This window comes from Lineus longissimus, chromosome 14 (assembly GCF_910592395.1).
Source record: "Lineus longissimus chromosome 14, tnLinLong1.2, whole genome shotgun sequence".
Lineage (NCBI taxonomy): Eukaryota > Metazoa > Nemertea > Pilidiophora > Heteronemertea > Lineidae > Lineus > Lineus longissimus.
In genome coordinates, this window is record NC_088321.1 from 16,203,280 (window position 1) to 16,216,080 (window position 12,801).

The 12,801-nt window shown below is 40.4% G+C and overlaps 1 protein-coding gene across 8 annotated transcripts in view; it reads right to left on the bottom strand.

Moving 5' to 3' along the window:
• Positions 1-597: 597 nt before the first annotated feature.
• The window catches only part of LOC135499005 (transcription factor 12-like), a 90,192-nt gene continuing 77,988 nt past the window's right edge, over positions 598-12,801 (bottom strand). For 6 of the 8 annotated variants that reach the window (XM_064789604.1, XM_064789608.1, XM_064789607.1 and 3 more), the window contains 4 exons: positions 10,868-10,957; positions 9,791-9,939; positions 8,508-8,621; positions 598-6,403 (listed from right to left, as the gene is read on the bottom strand). In XM_064789604.1, the coding sequence (XP_064645674.1) occupies positions 6,042-6,403; positions 8,508-8,621; positions 9,791-9,939; positions 10,868-10,957 (715 nt within the window). In that variant the 3' untranslated portion in view covers positions 598-6,041. Of the gene's footprint in view, positions 6,418-8,507; positions 8,622-9,790; positions 9,940-10,393; positions 10,540-10,867; positions 10,958-12,801 lie in introns of all 8 variants that reach the window. The other 2 variants (XM_064789603.1, XM_064789609.1) reach the window with 2 other exon arrangements.

A 12,801-nucleotide genomic window follows, 5' to 3' on the forward strand; every position in this document is an offset into this window, starting at 1 on the left:
CTAATGCATTGTTGTCTTGGAGGATTGTGACTAATGCAGTGTTTTCTTGGAGGATTGTGACTAATGCATTGTTGTCTTGGAGGAATGTGACTAATGCAGTGTTGTCTTGGAGGATTGTGACAACTTCAAAGCTGTCTTGCATGGTTGTGACCAGTGCAAAGCCATCTGGGACATTATTGACCAATGCAAAGACGGCTGTGACCAGTGCATAACTGCATTGGGTGCTTCGAATAACCTAGGTTTTACTCACCGAGAGACAAGAGGAGCACCCGGAGGAACTAATGTGGTGTAGACTCGTGGCTCGGCCCTGGTTTGATTCCAACAGTCTGGGTGAGGCAGGTCCCTTGCCTCACCCGACCCTGGTGTTAATGGTCAGAATGCTCGGGTTGTAGCGCTGATTGAGCAGCTCATCCGTGGTCTTCTGAAAGGTTTCAGAATAGACCAGGGTGAGAATGTGAAGTTGGAGGACACCTCCGCCACAGTTGATATCAGACTATAAATCCAAACCTTAGTTTTTGATGAGGTCTTTGGGCGGTGATTATCACAAGTCACTGATGCACTTTTGAAGATGAAAGAAAAGCAACAAAAGTCAAAATCTGATGTAAAAATGTCACATTTATTTTTTCTAAATAAATGCTGCTATGTACAAGAAGAAGGAGACCAACCTGACCACCCTGAATACAAAGAATGGAATTGTCCAATAACTGCAACTGGACAAGTCCAGTCTGAAAATAGGAGTGCAAGTTTTAAACCTGACCACCCTACAGTTTCGGAATCGACTTGCCAAATGAATACAATGGACCAGTCTATTCAGAAAACAAGGGGTACAAGTTATGGTAAGTGGCAGTATCATGGACCATGGCTCAGAGGTGGAAACAAAGCAGACCATTTTTGCAGGGGTGTGAGGTTGTCAAACGCATATGTTAACCCTTTGAGGACCGGCTGCAAATTCCAAAATTGATAGAAAACCACTTAGTTGGGATTCACTTCAAAGCTTTCAAGACTGGATCAACTTCGAGATTTTCTTTTCAATTTAAAAAGAAATTCCACCGACTTCAAAGGGGTTGATTTCTTGATTCCCGGCAAATACCGTATGACGTCATAAAGTTAATGATACAAGTGTATAAAATCTAGTGAAAATGGCTACAAACCGCAGGCGCCTCAGTCCCTAACAAACATGGTCGCTCTGTCCAACGCCCCGAACCGCGAGTAGAGACAAGTTCTTGAGAGATTTCTGCAGAAAAAAAGAACGCTAACTAAAAATACCTACGCTACTATTTGATCAAAGAAGCCAGACTAACCGTTTTTTATTTAAATTTATTCCGCTACGCTACTTTGTAAATAACCGTACCTTACACCATCCAATCAGCGTGAAGAGTCGATTCTCCATATTGCTGAGGGTCCTATAGGTTGTTTGGGCCAATCACAATGGGTGCATCACCCATTGCGATTGGCACTCACATAGACATTAGCTCGACCGCCCGTAACAACAAAATGTCACTGTTATTTATAAGCCACCAATACAATGTTCACCCTCTTCCAAATATCCAAACGCAAACCTTGACACGGCAGGTTGGACAATCACAGCAATATGGAGAACCAACCCCTCCCACTGAAAGATGCAAAGTTAATAGTACCGCAGTAAAAGATATGTGTAACTTTATACAACTTCTGCCATCAATGTCGATATGATTCTCATTAGTTCACATGGTGGCCACTAGGGGTGCTCTGATATGGAAGATCCAGATATGTCATTATACATGCAAATTATGCATGTGAAAGTTGATGTTTTCCAAGGTTGGCGCTAAATCAAGAAATGTCTGAATGGGACTATTCCTGATCCTTTTCAAGTTAATTGGTTTGACAATTGATTTACACAAGATTTTTCAAGTCCCTTCTCCGACTGTAATCAGGTTTTTTCAAATTTGAAGATCGTAAGATTTACAAAATCGCGCCAACCTACGGAAACATGATATGTAGCACTGACACTATCGCCCAATATGGGGATTTCATAATACACAACCTATCACCCCTCAAATATCAAAAAGAGACCAACCATTCATTACAAATCCTTTTTGATGGGAGAGTTCATTCCATGATAAAAGGGGGTGAAGGTTTAAATGAGATTCCTACAAAGACAGATCTATACAACTGGGAAAATAAAGTTTGTGAAGACAAAACAAAATGTTCAAAGAATTGAACCGTTTTTGTTTTGAGGGTGAAAACTCCACAGAATCAAATATTTTGAGCAAAATTTAAAAGAAAAATTTGCCAACAAAAAAAACCTATCCCAGTGTTTCAGCAAACCAATAATAATCATTATTACAAATAATATAATATCAACATAACAATGCAACGCATGCCCCCTGTGGGCCACCATGTGTACTACCTGTGTGGACTTGTCACCTAATCGGTTAATTAATATTTACAGAACAGTGAAGAGTTTGTAGCACACCCTAGTGGTGGAGTCGTCAATTACTACTGTCACATATAATGAAGTTGCAATCTTTTTGGCAAATTCTCCATGGTTTTCGCAAATTTTGAATATTTGGGAATTTTCTGAAAATTGGAGGGCCAATCTCAAAATCTCCACGCTGGGTTTTTGTGTGAAATTTGACACCAGTATGGATATTGAACGACAGTAGAAAGTGAAGATTCCACACCAGGGTGGCCCCCTATTAATGACTTTTGGAACAAGGCAATGGCAACAGACAAACGTTTTCAAAAACAAAAATATCCGACAAGCACAAAATTTTAAAACACAAAATTACACATTGAATAAAATCAGTTTATTTCTCGATTTATCTGTGCTGAAATGCAAAATGATGATTAAAAGAATAAAATGATAATTCAGTTAATTAAAACATCGATAAAAATTTTGCAATCTTTATTCATTCAAGTTTAAAAGTAGCAAACTTTTACTTCTAAACAATCAATCCAACATTTTACGAGATATCTCAAAATCTCTGCACCAAGTTTACATTTGTAAAATGATCGTGCCTTATTTGTTTGAACTTGAAACTTCTCCAATTTAACACATCAATATGATGAAAATATTTTCTAGCAATTAAATATTGAATTAAGTATTAAGTATGAATCTCCTTAAACCAAAGAGTTTATTTAACAGGATGATTACTTTCAATGCAACATTTCAATGTCTTACCTTTGGCAATAGCTGAAAAGTTAAAATCATAGTTCTCACCTGTAAACAAAAAAAATTAATATATTTCGAGTTACTGTTGCTATTGCTAAATCATGTTGCTAAGCAACCCAGGCAGACCAAGACTGTTTTTGATTACTAAAAAATGCTTTCCATAGTAACCGAACATACCATCATGTTAATACCATAATATTAGTAACCATGTCAGTTGCCATTGCCTACCATGGTAAAGCCGAGTAATCAATCAATTAATTACTTATTACTACTTAATTTAACAATAAACCATCATCGCAATTAAAAATGGCAGGGCCTCATAAATACAAAACATACATTTGATAAAATAACGCGGAATACTGGAAAATATGGAAGAATATTTCTTGTCAGATTCTGTACACCTTTCACCCATATTTCTATACAATGGACCCTTCCATACAAAGGTTGGGCTGTACCATTAGAGAATTTAAGGGTATAGAGAAGATTCTGTTTTAAACTGAAGTTGAACCCCCTTCTTCCTGAAATGACTTGCCTTTTTTATTAGTATTTACTTATTGATGTGGAGCAAACCATTATTGATTTTAAGGGGTGCAAGGTTCAATTTGCACCATGTAAACTTGTGAGAATTCTGCAACTGAGAATTATATTGTGAGATAAAAATAGCTTTGATTCATCTGATAGCGGGTGAAATGAAATCGAATTGGCCAAAATCACGGAAGACATCGAACCGTGACCCGAGTCAGCAATTAAAGGTGGCGCCGGTGCCTTTCTCTTGATTATTTCTTCCAATTTGTCCCAAAAATCGAAATTACAAATTTCCTCTGCAAGGTTACTTTTGGCTACGAGAGGTTTAACCTGCATTTTCTTCTTCAAACATCTGATGTGCTTTTCCCCAACCAGGCTGCACTGACCCCACCTAACATCTGACCCCTCAACTAAAACACCAAGAAATTTCTGATTTTATATCTTTTTTCACACTTAAATCCTGACTTGTACAAGTCAAGAAAAATACTCAACTTTTCACCGATGAAAATATATATGTTATTTTGAGCACATTTTGAATGAACTGGCCTCAAACATGGCCGCAAGATGTGCCAGAATGTTGGATAAATCTGATATTTTCAACCCCGAAACAAAATCTAAACTCAAACCAGTTCATAGATCGCGGTCCTATAGGCAGTTGTTGTTGCTAAGCAATATTCCTGGTCGCTATGGCTGTTACTAGGCAACCCTTAGCAACCATTTTCATGTTCCGATGGTAACAAATTTATCAATGCTTCTGGTGCACAAATCAAGCAAACCTTAGACAACTGAACGACAAAAATGTTCAAAAATAGAATGACAATAGATTTTACCATCGGATTTGTTTTGGGGCTAAAAACACAGAATTGCCAAAATCCAGTGAGAATTCAGATCCATTGAAATTTGGACGATTAAGTCCAAATCATAATCTACACAATAAGAAATGCACTATGATAGCCAGGCACCCCTAATTCGCAACAATGGTTGATCCCACATTATTTGCTAACTATCAGGGACCAGCCCATTGTTGCATCATTAGGGGTGTCGGACACTGATATGAAACCGCCCCCAAAACTCACTACGAAAAATCACCAAGGTGATAACACGCGACGCTATATGAACTTTGACCTTTGACCTATAACCTTTATATATGCAAATGTACACAGCCAAGAAAGGCTAGACTTGTAAAATGAGAAAATTACCATTTGGCAGAAGTTTTCTGCTTCTGATATTCATGACGTGAACATTATTTTATTGCCAGGTCACATGACCAACAGGCGAGGAATTACCAAGTACTTCTTTCAAAACGCTCGCCTTTCCAAAAGGACTTGCAGAGCTGGCTTGGAAAAAGACTTATAAAAGTATTTAGCGATCGTGACCACATCATGATGGTTTATATTCAGATCAAGCTAGGCATGCTTTTACGGATTACGCAAATTCCCCAACAACTCATTCTCTTCCAAATTGTTCTCTCATGCAATCACACCACTTCTTAGGTGTCAGAATATATCATTTATTTTCATTACAAAATATGCAAATACTCTCCTTATTATAAAAAGTTTGCACCAGTTTTGAACAAATTTCAGCACCCTCTTCATAGCCTTTCGTTCCAAAATCTGGATTTATTTCTTCCTTTTTCTGGCAAAACCCTCAGATCTATTCCTCTGCACCACATTTTAACCAACTATTTCAAATACTGATTATTCTGACCAATCATAGTACAGCTTTTGAGTCACATGATCAGTCTAGGCCAATCAGGAAGCTCAATTATAGATATGCCATTTAGATGATGCATCCTGACAAATCATCAACCTAATATGGTGATTAATTTAACTCTAGATTGATCCTGACCAATTAGAAACCAGTCTGCAAACCACATGATCTCACCGACCAATCAGAAACCTGCTATAAAATCACATGATCTAGCGCAATCAATCAAAACCAGCTATGACCCCATGTGATCATAATTTAACCATATAGCATAAAACTGTACCAAGTTCACGAGAATTGAAATAATTATAATATTCGAATATAAATTATATAAAAATGTACTCTACATATCTTTGGAAGCATGTGATTGGTCAACTTATACGGAGCAAATAACCAATGAGAAATGGCCTAACAACAACCAATCACAAACGATGTCTCTTGAAAGTAAGAAAAAATGATACAAACACATCATAATGAGCACGTGTCATTTCACGCGGAAAAGTCTCCGTGAATTTGTGATCTCAACCAAACAGGTCCCAGAACTACCTGCAACCCCTCCGAATTACAATCAACTAGTCTGTAATATCAGATCATAATGGTGTAGAGTTGAGTCCATTCTGAAAACAGGGGTGGCAGTAACAATAATCTCTCAATATCACTGGTCCGACTGTGAATGACTCGCTATCGATTCTCCGATCCGCTGCATATTTTGCGAGTGCGAATGTGCGATATTCTCGTCCATTTCCGTATAATTCATGCCACTAGACGTCACCACTGACTGTGAATGTGGCGGCGGAGGTCCCAAGTCCTGGCCCATCATTTCATGACCGAGTCCCTGCGATAACATCATCTGGTGATGCATCTCTGCACTCATCCCCGGTTGCATTCCATCCGCCATCCCGTCCATATGATGCACCATCGGCGCGCCACTCATATCTAATGGCGCGCCATGCATATACGGCGCACCACCCCGCTGTGCTGCCATAATTGGTGTTCCCCTCCTCTGCCGCCGATCGACTGAAATTAAAAGCCTGAACTTTTGAAGTGATGATCTGTTGAATGCCAGGATCGGCCATGTTCAAAGTATCGCGATAAGCCTAACTCAGTTTTCGTAATTAGCAGAGCAGTTTTATTTTCTTTCACAATAACTTCAACAGGAATAAGATAGCTTTTCATTTCAGTGTTATTGCCACGGATCATTGTTTTGTTCAAGAGCCACTGGGCTGTCTGCCTCTGTACATGATCATGAGTAGCTCAGAGAACTTGAAAACCAAGTTTAGACCTCAAGAAATGGATAGATGACCTTCCCGTTTTTGAGACAAGTTCTTGAACACCAAAGTTCAGCATTGTTCAATTTGACAATGTAAGTCCGTTCTTTTTCACATCAGTTGCAATCGAGAACACAGAGGGTTAATTGAATCATTCTAACATGCAATGATGTCAAATGTTAGGGACACACTACTACTAAATGTATCAAACTTGATGATGCATGATTAGTTAAACTGCTCGCTGCTTGCTTCATGAAAATTGGCCAAAAGTATTGTTGCCACGGTAACCAGTGATAGTAGTTACCAAGGCAACGATTTTGGAAATTAGCTAGGCCTAAAGGAAAAGATCCAATGACCACCACCAGCAGTTTGTAGTAGAAACCATAATCACCAGTAACCTATGAAATTGCTATGGTAACCAAGAAGTTGCTAGGCAATAGAGTGGTTGCCATGTGAGTGATACGGTTGCCAAGATACACCTGAACACCATGATGATGACAGCTTTGCTATGATGTGGTTTTAAAGACAGAATAATTTTTTGAAGAAAATATAATATGATTTGAAGAAAATTTCCTCCCTATCACCCCATGCTACAAAACATGGACTAAACCTCTTTGTATGGAAATGCATAGCCTGGGTTGATTCCATCTGTGCAAATGAGGGGTGATGGGTTGTAAATACCAAAGCAAATTTTAAGCACCAAATCCATTCATTACTGCGACCCTAGCCTCATTATGAAGAAGCATACCATCCATAAAGACAAACTTAAACATTCAAGATGGCTGACATCGCGTACATCCACGCTTGCAGAAGCAACTTGCCAACACAGCAAGCTGGCAAACAGAGTCATTGTGAATCATTCCAAACCATCTTCTTAAACCATGTCTTTGAATATCTAATCAAGTTAATAACTATCATACTTTTCAAAACTGGATGCAGAAACATGCACATTCAGATGGAGGGGGGGGGGGGGCTGGGGACACTTTCAACCATGGGTCAGATGGCTGCACAGATACAATACAAGGACTCAAGACAATGGTGCAGAATTGTCACAATTTTGGGGTGAAAAGTGCTCAAGAAAGACAATAACAATATTTTCCTTCTTCCTTCGTTTATTTGAGACAACTGCATGCACGGTGAAGAACCACAACAACCACTTCTCATTTCTCCCTTTTATTTTCATTTCTTTCCACCTCAGCCTCTCAAAGGTCTTTTTGAGCTCTCATCTATGATTACTTTCTTAGTTCATGTTGTGATCATACCTGGCATCTCATTCTAGACATGATTTATGTCTGCCTAAACAGCCGCCAGGCATATGATGGCACGTTGTCAGGCAATGAATGCAAATGTACAACATTATATATTGTATGACGTCAAGGCCAAAACTTGTTATCATTGGTTTGGCCTCGCTACACAGACTGTTTCATCCAATCAGAAGATTTTCATCTAAAATGTTTTCATGTCAACAAATGTAACAGTTGTTAGTTGAGCATGCCATGCAGTTCTTTTAGTCAGTTCACAAACATTCAATTAAACTAAATTCTGTCTTCTCCAAAAGTCTCAAAATGCTCGGCAACAAGTCCCAACACATTTCGACAAATATCACAGAGCTTGGAAGGGGACGGGGTTGGGCGACAAAACGCAGGAACGAGGTTCAGTGCAGTAACGAATGGAATATAGAAAATTCAGATTTTGAGAAAAACAAGCGTGTCAATGTAACGAAACGGAAAACTTTCAACCACAAAGCAAAACAGGCAACCCCGCATCATTCCTGGTTGCTATGGTAACCACTGGTATGGTTGCTATGGTAACCACTGCTGGGGTCAAAGGTTAAGGTGAAGATGGCTACTTACCTGCCATGGGATGTTGTCCTAGATCGTCTGGCTGGAGTTGGCGCCCCGGTAGCTCCTCAGATTTCTCCTCCTCTCGTCGTTTTAGACACGCTGCCTTCGGGTTCAGATTACGCTCTAGAAGGTGGCCAGAAATATACAATGTATGAAGTGAAATTCAGGCTCAAAGAACAGAACAGGTTGGAATAATTTCCTGAAGTTACAAGGCTATACGCTGTCAACCTATCATCATAAGTTCCTGACTGAGATGTTTCTACTCAATGATTTTACGAATGAACGAAGCTAAGAGCATGATTCTCCACATTGCTCAATCCAATTAAAAGATGGATGGGAATTAAACGTTTGCGCTGAAATTTGGAGATATCACAACTGTCACCACCACCGAAAGGTTAGTACGTACTTACCGGCAAAGGGTTTCTACAGGCGGTGCAGTAACGTCATTAGGACGGCCATTTTGGAAGTCAAACCGTGCCGATGTCACCAGTCTGCCATGCATGAATCATGTCATGGCAGACACACTTGATCCGGCAAAGTGACAACACATGGCACAGTCATGTTCATTTGACATCCAAAATGGCTTCTTCTGCTCCGACGACGTCATCCACACAGCCTCTATTCACGTATTACTTTACGACCGAGGACATGGGTTTTGTTATTTTGCAGTTATGTTGAGGTTTCTGGCTGCCAATTTTGATTTTGTTGCCCAAATATCATTTGAGGTCGACTTTTGACCAGGAAAGATGTCACTAAACTGAATGACAATCCTGGTACTGCATTTAAACCCAGCTGTACGCATCTCAGTAGACAAGACCCCAAGTCCTCAGTCGATGACAAGAGTTTACACCATACACCACACATGAATTAGTGATCACAGCTACAGATTGAGGGCGATTTCCCTTCCCATGAGCTTCTTTACAGATCAGCGCCCCTTAACATCCAATAGCAAGTTTGGCCAAGAGAGGTGGCAATGCCACTCCGATGATATACAGTTTGATATGAGACCAGCAGGATCACAAGGGTTAAGTGGCATTAGGAAGCAAGGGATACTGATTTTGTACAGATTGACCACGACAGCTTCTCCGTTCTGGGTATGATTGTAATCTAAATGACCTTGTTGTCTGAACAGGGTTAGGTCGCAATTCAAAGCAGAGGTTATTTTCAATTTAGTGCAACTGCCAGGCGACCCGATGCTTTCTTCAAGCGTGACGGTCGATTCGTGATGTTAGTTTGTGATAAAGCGCCATCTATACGTTAGTTAGGTTACTTCAGTGCATTTTCTCACATACCTCTCACTTGTTGTTCAAGGCTCGTAATAACTGAAACTGCTTGTTGTAAAATCGTCAGTTTTGTTTGAGGCTTTTCATTGGCGTTTAAGTGCAACGTGACCATGCGGCCGAGTTCTTTGAAAGCTCCGTTTATGTCTCGGACGCGCACTCTGGTGAAGAAATGTCAGAACAAAAGCCATCAAAAACAAGCAACGAACGTAATCTGGAAGCCACCTTATTTGCTCGGCTGTTTGCTGATTAGAAACCTTGGAGTTGTGTTCTGTTTACAATGATGATCTAGCAGAGGAGCCCACAACTGGACCTCACCGCCATTTGCATTAAAAGAATCTACAAACATTCATACCGGTTACTCATTCGTCAATTTTTAACATCTCCAAGAGAAGTCCTGAACTGGTTTGAATTTGACTCTTTAGAAGTCCAAACAGATTTGTCTCCAAAGTCTTTAAAACTCAAACAGCCTGCAAAACATGCAAAGTAAACACAAAACCACCAATATATCATGCAACTGTGATCACTAATCCATGCACACCGAGACCATCTCGGCCTTAAGGTCTCCCTGTATCAAGTGAGACGTTAAGGTAGATCGAGACCTTGTCTTTTTACCTCTGACTTGCTGCTCAAGCTGCGTTATCACGTTGACAGCATGTTGTAAAATCATGAGTTTTGTCAACGGTTGCGTGTTGCTTGTGTGCATGGAGATCATATGACCAAGTTCCTTGAAAGCTTCGTTGATATCTCGTACACGGATTCTGGCAGAGAAAATTTGAAAGTTATAGTTTGAAGATGATAACTCGATCTCTTTTACTCGTCATGGTTTCTATCGCTGAAGAAACTTGAGATAACCTCATGATTATCTTGAGCAGACGACATTCTGAACAGAACAGACGACATTCTGAATAACATCTTCTGTCTTTTTAAAACTGGAAGATTTAGATTTATGTTGGAAAATATTTGAAGAAATTTTGTGCAATTCCTTCCTTTAAAGAACACTTCTCCAATCCTGCTTGAAACTGTTCATAGTTCAAGTTCAGTCAAGCCCACAATGTGGACGCCCCCTATCTTCCAAATCAAACTCACCTTTCCCTGGCATTATTCGCTTGTCTGCGTAATCTCTCTCTTTCCTGCTTCGTTTCCGGAGATTCATTTGGGTCGATCTCTTCGTCCGTTCTAAAAAGACAAAGTCAAGGTCAGATAAGTATATTGGTCAAGGTCATTACAACATATAAGGTCAAGGTTATTTCAACAAAGTTCAAACTAAAGATGTTGATAAATCCGTGTGATCTCACTTTGGATGTGATGGAAAGCACCCATCTGCTCTCTCTCCACTAGAACACAACCATATCTACTCCTCCAGGCTCAATTAGAAGGCCCAGGCTGACCTCTGTACAGTTGCAGGTCATGAGCACGGACTGAATGTCGGCTGAAATGCCATTTACATTGCTTCAACGAGTTCTGCCAAGGGAGCTTTCTCCCAACTACTTCCCAGGTTAGAATATTAGACTAACAGTATCAATACGTCTTATTGCTAGGAATCATTCAGCAGGCCCTTAAAAACCTGACCCACAGCGATAAAACGTTTTGATACTGTTTGTTACTAGGACTACAGGTGATTAGTGATTATCTCGGCAGAAAAGCCAAGTCCCTACAACCAAGACAGAAAAGACTGTTACAGAGTTCTTCATGGTCCCATTACTTTGGAAAGGGGAGGACGGTACATGGTAGGGAAGATATCCACGTCACAAACTTTCAATCATGAGATTTGACTGAACCTCAGTGTGACCCAGCTGAATGCCATGTGTGTCAAACACTGTTCTCAACCATGTTGATGATGTCACATCGGAATCTTAGGCACTACACTATTTACTGCAATATTTACACCAGAAGAGGAGGAGGTCTTTGATGGGATGAAGGACTAACTCCCTGACTGAATACCCAGGTTTCGAGGGAGTTAGGAGGATAACAGACCATGTGGCGGTGGGGGATATTAGTGTTTTCCCTGACTATTTTGAACATGTTGCCCAGCGACTAGGAGTTGCCATGTTCCAAAAGAAGTCGAAAAAAAAAATTTCTCAAATTTTTTTTCCCCCAATTTCTTTTACATTTTTGTGTGAAAAAAATGTAAAAATTTTGAGAGAAAAAAATGTAAAAATTTTGAAAAATTATTAAGCAAGCCATACGGCTGTTGGGAAACTGTCTGGAGGAAACTCTAAGCAAGCCATACGGCTGTTGGGATACTGTCTGGAGGAAACTCTAAGCAAGCCATACGGCTGTTGGGATACTGTCTGGAGGAAACTCTAAGCAAGCCATACGGCTGTTGGGATACTGTCTGGAGGAAACTCTAAGCAAGCCATACGGCTGTTGGGATACTGTCTGGAGGAAACTCTAAGCAAACCATACGGCTGTTGGGAAACTGTCTGGAGGAAACTCTAAGCAAGCCATACGGCTGTTGGGATACTGTCTGGAGGAAACTCTAAGCGAGCCATACGGCTGTTGGGATACTGTCTGGAGGAAACTCTAAGCAAGCCATACGGCTGTTGGGATACTGTCTGGAGGAAACTCTAAGCAAGCCATACGGCTGTTGGGATACTGTCTGGAGGAAACTCTAAGCAAGCCATACGGCTGTTGGGATACTGTCTGGAGGAAACTCTAAGCAAGCCATACGGCTGTTGGGATACTGTCTCGAGGAAACTCTAAGCAAGCCATACGGCTGTTGGGATACTGTCTGGAGGAAACTCTAAGCAAGCCATACGGCTGTTGGGAAACTGTCTGGAGGAAACTCTAAGCAAGCCATACGGCTGTTGGGATACTGTCTGGAGGAAACACGGCACACTTATATACTTACTCATCGTTCCTGTAGGAGCAAAGGAAGAAAGAAGGGGAAGATGTATTCGCATGCATAAGGACAAGTTGGGGTCATTTCTAGCTTTGAAGTATTTTCATGCAAGAACGGAACAATCAGCTCTGTGCCACAATCGGCAACTCAAAACCCAGGTAAGAACTTAATTGCAGCT